The sequence below is a fragment of the Asterias amurensis genome, chromosome 2, assembly GCF_032118995.1.
Source record: "Asterias amurensis chromosome 2, ASM3211899v1".
In the NCBI taxonomy this organism is placed as follows: Eukaryota; Metazoa; Echinodermata; class Asteroidea; order Forcipulatida; family Asteriidae; genus Asterias; species Asterias amurensis.
This window is the reverse complement of record NC_092649.1, coordinates 11,802,151-11,814,960: the sequence shown is the minus strand read 5'-3', so window position 1 is coordinate 11,814,960 and position 12,810 is coordinate 11,802,151. Positions and strand designations below refer to the sequence as shown.

The 12,810-nt window shown below is 36.1% G+C and overlaps 1 protein-coding gene across 1 annotated transcript in view; it reads left to right on the top strand.

Moving 5' to 3' along the window:
- The window catches only part of LOC139934047 (dynein axonemal heavy chain 3-like), a 109,994-nt gene that overhangs the window by 22,790 nt on the left and 74,394 nt on the right, over nucleotides 1-12,810 (top strand). Inside the window, exons 5-17 of the mRNA XM_071928329.1 lie at nucleotides 529-872; nucleotides 2,369-2,531; nucleotides 3,255-3,396; nucleotides 4,239-4,474; nucleotides 5,045-5,240; nucleotides 5,711-5,914; nucleotides 7,340-7,593; nucleotides 8,815-9,019; nucleotides 9,423-9,626; nucleotides 10,176-10,306; nucleotides 10,973-11,168; nucleotides 11,754-11,948; nucleotides 12,550-12,741. Of these exons, the coding sequence (XP_071784430.1) occupies nucleotides 529-872; nucleotides 2,369-2,531; nucleotides 3,255-3,396; nucleotides 4,239-4,474; nucleotides 5,045-5,240; nucleotides 5,711-5,914; nucleotides 7,340-7,593; nucleotides 8,815-9,019; nucleotides 9,423-9,626; nucleotides 10,176-10,306; nucleotides 10,973-11,168; nucleotides 11,754-11,948; nucleotides 12,550-12,741 (2,662 nt within the window). The remainder of the gene's footprint in view (nucleotides 1-528; nucleotides 873-2,368; nucleotides 2,532-3,254; nucleotides 3,397-4,238; nucleotides 4,475-5,044; nucleotides 5,241-5,710; nucleotides 5,915-7,339; nucleotides 7,594-8,814; nucleotides 9,020-9,422; nucleotides 9,627-10,175; nucleotides 10,307-10,972; nucleotides 11,169-11,753; nucleotides 11,949-12,549; nucleotides 12,742-12,810) is intronic.

The window sequence follows — 12,810 nt, the reverse complement described above, 5'->3', positions numbered from 1 at the left end:
CATCACATCAAATGTTTGTCCAACTATTATAAGCGACACCTTAGAAAGTGCAAAGGGAACTATTTCATTAAGAAGGGAGCGGTTTGGTTTGTTTGGGCAAAGAAAAAACTTTTGGTTGTGTTTGGAGAGAAAGTAAAAATATTGATTATGTGTGGTACAGATATCCTTGCATTGGCTGCCATCGTGAGGGTCGAACAATGGAAACAAGCGTGTTTGTACACAATGCGCAAACTTTCAGCCAATTGGTTGCCTTGATTGGTGACGCTGTTTTTTGAGATAGCCATCAGTAGAGGGCAGTGATCAAATGTTTTTGTGACGCTATCTCTTCTCCATTGATTCTTGTGGTGTACAGTATTTAGTGTTGCGATACTGGAGACTACATTAACAATTAAACTTTCTAGAAATATAACACTCATCCAAATACCTAATCGATTTATAGCCTGATGGATTTTAGTACTGCATGAACAACTTTAAACCATTCTATACTCTTTCAAATCTAAAATATTATGTTTTTCAATCACACAACAGCAGCCCAAGAGAGTCGCCAAGGCAAAGAAAAAGTGACCCACGAAGTCCACGCCCGGCAAGTGCGAGAACAACTCAGTCTCCAATCTCCACAACTCATCCCCTCCCTCCCATTAATGGTGCAACCCCACCTTCCAGCCCGCGTCACTCTGTCACAAGCATTGATAGGAGCGTACCATTAAATGGGAGGGATGACTCCTCATTATCTGGACCAGACCGTTTAGTCAGCGCCCCATTTGACAGTGGAAGGGGCAGCCTGAATGAAATACAGGGTACACCGCCATCAAGTCTGGGCCCGGTCCCTCAAGTCATACCACCAATCCAAATCAAGCCGGCACAGCTAAATGGTAATTATGGCTTTCTGAATTTCCACAGCACTTGAAATACCTATTGGATCACTTGCCAGTAAATCTATTATTGGGCGATTAATCCCAAAACTAAACTCACAAAGAGTTAAGACTAGTCATGTCTCGAGTTAAGACGAGTTACTCGCCCTAATTGCCTAATTTAGGACTAGCCTGAAGTGTTAAATATATCCTAGTACTAGTCAAACTCTTTGTGAAATCGACCCCTGAAGATTCACCTTAAATTTCTACTCGAGTAGTTTATACTTAATTCCAAACCTCCTCCTAAAAATCAGCAGATGTACAAAGGAGAAAGTTCTTTAGGCCAAGAGAAAAAAAAACATCGCTTGATCAACCCTGCCCCTCAGCTTCTTTTAAGCCCCATCATGTTTTTTCTTCTTTGGCTTAGTGTAACCAAAAAGGCTAAATTTTCCATGTGATTTTGCTTTATCTTGGCATCATTTAGTTTCAGATTTCTAAGTTCCACGGGCCTGCAATATTTTAGTCTTGCTCTTTCCCAGTTGAAAAAGATAGTTTTCACAAAATAAAAAGGCCCTCATCCAACTTTTTTGTTTAAACGAGGATGATCAACTGATATGTTTCATTTATTTGGCTTAAGTCTTATGGAACTTGTGGTTTTCAAGATTCTCTTGAAGTATGAGCCCTTTCAGTCAAGACTGACATTTAATGAAAAACTAATTGCCAATTGTGTACAATTTGCATGACACACTGTATGTATTTAACTAAATAAACGTCCAGCCATTTGGCAATTAATATAGAGTCCAGTTCCTTTTGTGGGTGCCAGGTAACATCTATTGAAAGGGAAAGTACCTCATTGTGTTTTGGAAGAGTAAATTAATACCTGTATATAGTTTTCATTGAACACACCTTCCAACCAAGCTGTGAGTTTTCCTTGATTTTGGTGGTTATTTTTGTTTGCAAACTATGAGAAATGCTTAATATATTGTCAGGGTTATTGTGCACTTTCAGTTTTGGGCTTTATTTCGATAGCATGCATTTTAAACCAGAAACAGTGGTTTTTGTTTTGACAGTATTTTAGAGGGAAATATTTCTACAGGTATGAACTTTATAATCAGTGACCTTTTCAGATTGAAACTAGTATTTACTTTTTAGTGTGGTAGTTCACAACCCTGTTCTAAATTGTGGTATAATGCAATTCAAAGGCATGTACAGTAATTTACAGCAAGACCAAAATGACCAGAAAATTATTATTTATTTTATTTTCAATCTTTGGACATAATTCTTTGTTGGCAGGGGCCGTCCAGGGTAAGGCAAAAGTTTTTAAAATCTGTCATCAAAGCGATGTGCCCTCCCAGACCCCTCCAACAAAAAACATACATGTTACAAAAATACAGAAAATAAAAGCATGAATTTTAAAAATGTAGATTACTGCTTTATAGTTCACAAAATTTACATTACATATTTTTGTTGTCAAATAACACAATTTTATCTCACCAATGTTTCTTTTTTACTTGTAGGGAGATCTAGCAAACTGACGAATGGCCACAAGGTTTCCAAAACCCCACATCGTGAACATGATGAAGAAACCCAAAGTGTCTTACGAGTGGTATTCCCACCTTACACTGCATCCACTCATGGCCTGTCCAGACCCCCCACACCTGAAGCGCAAGACTTACCCAGGTACTGTAATACTATTATTAGTTGATTATAATAGTGGGATCTTATTAAGCTCGCATAACTGTCACTCAGTGGCGCTGTAACATACAGTATTTCCTCCAAGGTATGTGGAACTGCATTGAAATTATGAGACCTACAGTATTGCAAACTGAAGTTCCCCCTTAAAATCAGTAGATAAAAAGTTGTCATGCTTATTGCATAAAAAGAAAAGGAACAAAAAGAAAAAGGATTGATTGATGCAGACTAGAAAGGCAGGAGGTGCACAAGGCAACAAAGCTGAAATTCATGCTGCTGCTTCAGTGGAATTTTGCGCTAGGTTCCCATAGGAAATTATGAGATTATGAAATTCTTCAGGTTAGGGGAGGGGGAGATTAAGGAGGGAAACTGTTGATAATAAAAGAGTTGAGACCAATAAAGAACTCACTTTTCAGCAGTGAAATTCATCCTACCTTCTGCAAAGGTAGTAGTTAATAAGCAGAACAGTTCTTTTTAGAACTAATTAGTCTCATGACTTTCCAAAATCTACTCAGCAGCCGTTACATAAATAGTAAGACAAGTACGAAATAAACAAAATCTACACAGCAAAGTAGATATAAACCCAAAAAACATTGATACCTCACAATGCAGTGTCTCAAAATCCACAAAAGAAGAGTTACTGTGTTGTATGTTTTATCGTCAGTTAAAAGGTTTCATCAGAGTGTCTCTTTTTTCTTATTTCACCACCAGATATTACAATCTTATTGAAGAGGCCATCAGTCCGTTCATGGTCGCACCTCTCAGTAAAGACTGGATTAAGGGCATCCATAGCTTCATCCCAAAGCACCTCAAACAAGAACATCTCAACACCTGCCTCAAGGAAGTTACTGAGGTAGAAACAACTTTTTGGGGGTTAAATATGTGTGAATATTATAACAAATAAAATTTAGTAACAAGTTGAGATTTTTAAAACTCATACGGCTTAAAGTTATTTTAATAAAACTCATCATTTCTAATAAGCTACATGTATGTTGTGTGGAAACACAATTAGACAAATTGTTAATTTCCATGACTTGCTGTAGGTCTACTTTTTGAAAAAACTATTTTTGTATGGTATATAATATTTAAACCACAAGTGGTGCTGTATTTAATAATCATTTTTTCCCCCTTCATTTGGCTTAATTATCAAACTGATCAGTTTCATAGTGCAAAAAATCATTACTGTAACATAATATTACTTGTATCAAAATTAACCACAAGGGAAACTGATTGGGTAATCTTTTAAATGATTTTTGGGGTTGAACAAAGAATTGACTTAAGTGGGATTCGAAACGTGCCGGAGGTCGGTGGTTAGAATCCCACTCTAGTCAATTCTTTGTTCAACCCCAAAAATCATAATATTGCTTGCTTAGAACTTTTGCTCATCAAAGCAAGAAATACTCTGCTTGTGTGTGTGTGTTTATTCGCATAGTGACAACCCTGCAAAGTGCAAAATATGTGGTTAGCAGTTCCGGTAACCTAGACCATATTTCATAAAGCTGCTAAGCAGAAAATATTGCTACCAGAGCACCAGTCACAAGAGTATAAACTTTGTTGCAATTGACTGGTAACCCATTTCTGTTAACCAAGATTCTCCTGTGCTTAGAAAAACATTTGCAACTTTCAGCTTCATGATGATTGTTAATAACGTTCACCAATTCCCCGTTTTTTTTTCTTCTAATAATCGCCGAGTAGGAAGTGCGGTCCTGCCATGCCAGCAGCATCCAACAGGCCATCATGGACTACATCCTGAAGGACGCCTCGGAACGAAACAGACTCGGCGTCCCGCTCCCGGAGAAAATATCTCACTCTGCGGGCAGGCTGTGGTTTCCATGGCAACAGGCGGTACGCGATGCAAGGGGTTACATGGCAACTCAGCTGTACATCACACACCCCGTCATGACTAGTATTCTGTATCTCTGGGAAACTAAGTAAGATTTATATTGCGTCCCATCTTTTGTTTTTTGCAGATATCTTTGTTTACATTTTCAAGTATCCAAGAAATACAATACCTACTTGAAGCCTTTATGAGTGTTGATACTTTGGGTGGAAATATTAAAATTTTAGTGAAATAGGAGCAGCTCACGTGTAAGAATAATACTGATAACGGGCATTTATAGAGTGCTTTTACACCGGTTACCACAGCGCTTTACACAAAATTAAACAAACAAAAAACGAAACAATAAAGGCACCAACGATTAGAAAGACAGTTATTATGATTATTACATTTGGGGTTTTTGTTTTGAGATTGCAAAAAACAGTATTGTTTGCATTGGCAGTTTCCTCATAATAGTGGAGAGGCTCTCTTATCCTCAAATAAAACTGTGTTTTAAACCACTTGTGATTTTTCACGAGTGATTTTGGAATTTAAGCAGTGAATTTAATGATTGCATTATTGAAACTGGTAATGGTCTGTTACAAGTTGATGATTAATTTAAGAACAATTTGGAATTTTAATATCCATCTTTAAATCGCAACTTTGTTTCTTTCTCCACTCCTAGGTACTCTACCTTCAGGCTAATAGACATCCCTGGTCTGAAGAAGGTGATGCCGTTAACCATGGAGGCATTCCTTGACCACGTTGAGTCATCCAGTAAGAAAGGACGAGAGATCTTAGACAAGGAATGGATGTCTGAATGTACTGCAATCGTTGGACGCAATCAAGATGAGATAGAGAGATGGATGCCTGTTGATGAGGTAAAAACAGTCAAAGCACAATTAATTTATTTATTTAATTATTAATTTTGTTTTTAAATGCTTCATTTAATGAGAACAATGAGAGAAACACGCAAGAAGACATTTTTTTTTTCCCGAGGTAATTTATAATCATCAAAGTTCTCAAAGAGGAGGATTTGTAAATGTGATTGTAGGTTAAATCAGTATTAGTGTCATGTACTAAAGCCTGGTTAATACTACCTTTGAATGCTTCTTGCAAAGTGAATTTGTCGTCAAAGCTCTGTTTTCGCTGCAAATGTTCCGCAGAAGTGAGGGCAATCCAACCTATTTTGTTTAGCCCTTTATCTATACATTGTGTCTGGCAAACCATTATGGGCAAAATAAATTGTAGGATTGTAGGATATAATGGGTCCTTGATAGATAAAGTAGTCCATACAATAAGTAACAGATTTTTGAAAGGTTTTTTTATCTCAGTTCTTTTCTTTTTTCAGGATACCAGGATGAAGCACATGGATCACTTCTTCTCCTCAGTGGCAACCCTCATGTCTAACTGTCTCCGAGATGGAGTCAAGAAGTCTATTCTTGATCTGTGTGAATGGCTGGAGATGTACAGCGATGGCAATAACTATGAAGGAGAGTACGTTACATCATCGCTGAGGTTACCCGTACTGCCTCAGCCGTTCACCATCTTCATGGTAAAGTCTAGAAGATTCTATTCACAGGAGATTAGTAAAGTAAAATAGAATTAGCTGTTGCAATCCTCTTACTAACCAAAAGGCCCTAAGGTATAAATGCAAAGAAAATAGTGAATAGCCTGATGTTTCATCAATGCTAGCAGAGTCTTTCTCGAAGGCTTAATGCTAGGTTCCAAACAGGGCCATTTACTATTTTTTGTAGGAAGATTAGTAATATACACATAATGAATGTTTATGAGTGCAATGGTGCGAATATGTTCATGAGTTGAAAGATGGAAGGTTCTATTCAACATTCCAGCTTTCAACGAATGAACATATTCGCACCATTGCACGAATGAAAAACATTCATTATTTGTTTTATATAACATCCAAGTAGATCTTTGTCATTTTGATTGAAAGATACAACTTTCAAAACAAACAAAAGCGTAGGCTTACAATTTTTAATTGTAGAAGCCGAATGCTAGTAATTTTACTAATACGCCTCGCAGTAACACTGCTGCGTTACCAAGACACGTGCACGCAGTGATGTTTTTACTCAGCCTTTTCGTTCCATCCGAAAAGTAGCGTGCAATGGTACTTTTCGGATGGAACGAAAAAGCACGGTGAGTGACTCAGCGTGCAATGGTACTTTTATTTGCTATCACGTGACGGACAATCCTCCAATCAAATGGCAATGATCTGCTTGGGTGTTATATATAAAAGAATAATCAGTTGTTTACATTTACTTCAATGCTGTCATTATCCTGCGTGATATTCTTCTACTTTAGTCTGATTTCAGATTGTTTTTTATGAAATTTCCATAAAAGCCTACACCATGTGTACATATAGGTCACCCCCCTTGTACTCGATAAAATGTTCGTACTATTTCTAGAGCGGGATCTGAACCAGCCCCCTCTGGATTAACGTGTCGACACTCTGCCAACTGAGCTATCTAGCCCTATGATGGCAGTCTCCCTATTTTGTCAATACCTTTGTTTGGGGGTGCCGATCAGAAGCCATTCAACTGTTAACTGCCGTGTAGCCAGGGATTGTACCTAAATTACGATACAACCTTAGAAGCGACAGCCAAGGGATCACTTTAAGGGGGTGCAACTTTTTACTTCAGGTAACAAATAATAAACCACAAGGGAAACTGACTAGGTAATGTTTAGTGATTCAATGTTTGCCGTCAAACTTTTAGCATTTGAGAGCTGTTATATATATTTTGGGATCAAAACTAAACTTGATCAGGAACTGCTTTCAAAATCAGTCTGGAATTCATCTATTGTAATTTATTGAATGTATCTTTTTTACAAATTGTTTTGGTTTTAAAGTTTTTACATTGTATGTGGAATGTTTCACTGTATCACTCAATTCAGCCTCTGGATGCTATGTGATTTTTAATAAACCTTTAACGAATGAACGAGATGAATGAATTTCCCACAGGGTCCACTCATGGAGCAAATATCCTGCAAATTCACCCCGTCCTTTGACATGACCATCAAACTCTTCCACGAGGCCGTCTACATCATGGTCCGAAGCTCGCAGGGATTGCCTTGTGTCGAGACCTGCCTCTTTGAGAAGGTGGATGACCTGATCGGGAAGAAGATCAGTTCAGTCCAGGAGCAGGAGGAGCTGGTTGAGACGGCTAAGGAGAGGATTGCTAGAGTGGTGATGAGTAATAGCCACGGACCGAATAGGTGAGATGAAGATTTAATTTATTCTTTCAGCGCTTAAAAACCCTGTATTAAGCGCTTAATAAATAAACATTATTATTATTATTATTATTATTATTATTATTGTTATTATTATTATTGTTATTCTTATTCTTATTCTTATTCTTATTCTTATTCTTATTCTTATTCTTATTCTTATTCTTATTCTTATTCTTATTCTTATTCTTATTCTTATTCTTATTCTTATTCTTATTCTTATTCTTATTCTTATTCTTATTCTTATTCTTATTCTTATTCTTATTCTTATTCTTATTCTTATTCTTATTCTTATTCTTATTCTTATTCTTATTCTTATTCTTATTCTTATTCTTATTCTTATTCTTATTCTTATTCTTATTCTTATTCTTATTCTTATTCTTATTCTTATTCTTATTCTTATTCTTATTCTTATTCTTATTCTTATTCTTATTCTTATTCTTATTCTTATTCTTATTCTTATTCTTATTCTTATTCTTATTCTTATTCTTATTCTTATTCTTATTCTTATTCTTATTCTTATTCTTATTCTTATTCTTATTCTTATTCTTATTCTTATTCTTATTCTTATTCTTATTCTTATTCTTATTCTTATTCTTATTCTTATTCTTATTCTTATTCTTATTCTTATTCTTATTCTTATTCTTATTCTTATTCTTATTGTTCCCGTTATTTTTATTATTTTTATTATTATTATTATTATTATTATTATTATTATTATTATAATTATTATTACTATTGATTTTGGTTGTGGCGCCAAGCACTCTCAGAGAGGTAAACCTAATCACTATACTAGCCAAGAACCCAATGGAGAGAAGACAATGAAGAAGTTTCAGCTTTAGATGTGGTGGAAACTCTAGAGAATTTAGACGCCGAGTTGAGGAGATAATATAAATTATAATGTGAATTATCAAGTCACGCTGGACCATTGGTATAACTCTTTTTCTTTCTTTTTGACACCACTATTTCTTGTTGCATATGTTACATTTGTGTATAACGTTGACCAACATTAGAAATTAAGTTATAGAAAGTCTAGAATTCTCCATTTGAAAAAAAAATCAAACTCTGCCAAATAAGCTAATTTTAATTAGGCGGGAATGTTGATAGGAAAAGGCTTAATTTTATGATCTAGTTTTTTTTTTTATCGCAACCCTCATTTTCCTTCATCATACTCCACTCCTATTTCATCTTCTTGAATCCTCTCCTTAGATACAAGTCAGTTTACGAACCCTACTCCTACCTCCTGACTAACGCCTCTGACGTCAAAGTTGAGAAGTTTGTCAGTAAAGAGCAACATCTCCGAGACTATGTCCGAGAGATTGAGAACATCAAAGCCATGGCCAGAGAAGTAGCCTCGCTACCTGTCTACGTACCCATGCATGTATTTGTGCTGGATTGTAACAACATAAATAGTGTAAGCAAGGAATTATCAAATCAATTCAAATTAATTTCAATTCAAGTGCAACACTTTCCTTAGAAAAGAAAATATGCAAATGTTTTTGAAAACTTGAATGACATCATTACCGATACCTTAAGTAGAATATTATACAATATTAAGGCTTGGGTGATGCAAAACATGCTTCTGTATCTTAAGCTATGGACAAACATCAATGGGAGGCAGGAAAGGACAAAGTACTACAAAAAGTTTTCGGTTCTGCATACTCCTAAAGGAGTTAAAGATGGTTTCTTGAATGCTTAAGGCCTATGAAGAATTATCTGCCAATTTTTATTATCAAAACATAAGGCAATCATAAAGATGCTTTTTTTGCAACAAAAAAAACCCACCTCCATAATCTTATGGTTTTGTTTATTCTCAGTGGTTGATTGCTCGAGCTGAAGACCTAGCCAATATTATGATCAACAAGATCCTCTCGATGAGTCGAAAATTTAACCGTGAGATCTGCAGTCAGTACGACGGCATCGTCAGGAAGATAACTTCACAGTCTCAGTCAACGGATCAGCTGGTAGCTCTACAAGACTACACTGATGGGCTGAGGGTAGGGGAGTTGCTTCATCTGAAGGTGGGTAGAGAGGATCCTTTAACGCATTGCTGCAACCCTGCAAGTTTTTAAATATCGGAATAAAAGAGTAGTAACAGGGTCATAAATGGCCTTTTAAAACCAACAGGGTGATACATGTAGCTGTGTGATAAAGGATCAAGCTGATGGTGAGGTCCTTTAAAGCATGGCTGCAACCCTGCAAGTTTTTAAATTAAGGGAATAAAAGGGTAGCGACAAGTTCTTAAATGGCCGTTTAAAACCGGCAGGGTCGTGGCAGTGTGATAGGGTCGTGGCAGTGTGATAGGCGAGGGCCAAAGGCGAGGGCCTTTATCGCGCGGCCAAATAACAAATATGTTTCCTTTAAAACATTTAAGACCTTTAAAAGTTCAGAACAAATCTGACAGTTCACCCTCAGCTTGCCTCGACTCTGCAATGGATTTCTATCCATTTGAGAACTCCTCATGCAAATTCAAAACTTAAAGTAAAACATCAAGTGAACTTTTGTACTTTTGAGGTTCTTTTTTTATCCATGGTATTTAGTGATGTACTAGCCTAACAATTCTCTTTCAGGCCAAGCTTGAGATTGCAGCAAGTAACCTACTTTTCTTAATGGACTATGCCACTCTGCCTAAAGATGACCTCATGCTAAATGATACTACATTCACATGGAGTGATAGGATTGTACCAATTATAAGGAACAGGTCAGTTTTATCCTCTTTCTGATAGTTATTTATTTATTTATTTCTTGTTTATCCTGGGAAATCCATTCAGTAAGAACAACTCACTGATTTCCCATAGATCCCAACTAATAACAATCTACAGAAGTGCACTTAAGATTAAAAATGTACACAGAAAAACATTGCACATTTATAAAAAAAATACTAGATTTAAGCACACATAAACTTAAAAAAAACCACCCATTTTTAAATAGGACGAAGAAAATTAAAGGGGAAAAAATACACATCCATTACCTGGACTTATTGTAAGAAATTGCATTGTTAGTCACATTGCATTGACAACAGGAATCTGAAATGTGGCATAGTGAAAAATAATTCATCATTTAACGAATAGTATTGAAAATTACATGGTTGAAGAGAAATATGGATTGCCGTGGCTAAGCGATTAAGAGCACCTGACTTGGGCTCTGGGCGTTTCTAGTTAGCAGTCCTGTCACAGCACTTGAGCAAGTTTGGGAAAACTGTTTTGTGCAGAGAAGTATCACCATCCTGTTTCACATTGAAATTGAACAACTTTGTTTTTAATGCAATATTTTATCATCCCTTTGAGGTTAAGGCTAAAGTAAATTGTCGAGTCTCTACATTTTATATCTACATGTATACCAAAAAACATCTGACTTGCTCTTTCAGTGAGACAAAACTTCAGAAGGAGCATGACATCGCAGTTTCCAAGCTCTCTGACAGACAGCGTAAGTTTCAGCTTCGCCTCAACGAGGTCTTGGAGATGGTCAAAGGCTTCAAGACCAAGGATCGGATGTCTGAGGCTCAAGATTACCTCCTCAAACTCAAAGATATCCAGAGAGTCTTGGAAGAATTCTATAAAGAGGTCAGTTGATGGTCGGATTTATTTCATCTTCCGCATCTTTTATCCCCTAGCTGTCAAATAAGTTTAGTTATTATCCAGTAAAGTCAAGCTGACATTTTAGTCATATTAACTCATTTTATCTCAGGGTTTAAAAAAAATCAAGAAAATTAACTGTGATGTAACCATTTTCAAAGACATAGTACAGGATTTGTTTTATAAAAAAAAACTGTTTGTTATCAATAAGTGCATAGAAAACATAGTAAACTAATTTCATTGACAATTAACACTGTTACCAAACGTCCTGAGACGTATTTGCTGAAATACTGTCAAAGTTGAGCAAGAAACTTATCAATAGTTGTTTCTCTTCACCCAGGAGTAGGTGGGTACACATGAGGCCTGAGATGGTTCTTGTGATTGATTTACATGTAGCTTGGTGCACTACAAATTTAGCAGCACAGGCTGTATACTTCCATGAGAGCTGAGCTAATTGGATTTAAGTACTAAGAAGCCACTGTTATTTTTTGTACTATTTTTTATAAAATGTCTTATGATAGTACCTGGAAACTATGCTTATTTTTATTTTGTTGTTGCCCCTGTCCCACACAGAAAGCATCCATCAACTATGAAGAGAATCTGTTGGACACCGGTGAGATTACCCCATACTCTATCCTAGAGGAGATACGGGATACCAAGGAGCCGTTTGATAAGCTATGGTCGGTTGCAGTTCAGTTCCATCATCAGTATGATAAATGGATGAATGGCCCACTGCTTGATGTAGATGCTGAGAAGGTGGAGGAAGAGGTAAATGGTCAAATTTAAATCTCTTGGCTTTGCTTTGAAAAGATTGACAATAATCAGAATTATTTGTATAATTTTAAGTCTGAAAGCTTTATAGTGATTATGAAGTACATACCAGTTTTTTTTAATTCTCCAGAGGATTGCTTCTTTTTGGGGCATGAAATCTTTAATACTAGGCCTGTCAAAGTCATATATTCAGCATTTATAGACCTCCTAAACTGCTGTTTGTGTCAATTGCCGCAGACAAATGTGCACAAGTATTCCTGACAACATTATAAAATATTTGTCATTGTTTATGTTAAAACAAGAACTCCTGATTTGATAAAATTGTACATTTATTGAAAATAATAGGATGGAACTTAATTATCTCTCACTTAAAAGGTGATCAAGTTTTCCTTAAATTATACAAATATTGAAAACAAACTAAAATTGTTCAGGTTAGCAGTCAAACAACAACTTTCTGGTCAAGAAAAATATAACCGACTGAATTTAAATCAAAAAAATTAATTCTGGCACAATTTGTTCTGAGAAGTATTATAATTTAAAATGCTGCCATTTAAATAAAGAAATTTAAACATTTTGTTCCAATTATCTCTTTCTTAAGGTTCAATCTCTATGGAAGACGAGTTACAAGTTAACCAAGACCTTTGCTGGCAGCTCCGATATGATGGGTCCAATGCGTGCTTCAGTTACCATCAAGGCTAAGCTAGAGAAGTTCAAACTCAATATGCCTCTGATTGGAGCATTGTGCAATCCTGGTATCAAGAAACGACACTGGGATATGATGAGTGAAAAGGTGAGAGTTAGAATGATTGAAAGGCCTTTTCTAAACTGGTGGCTAGAGCTCTGGGGCCAATTTCATAGA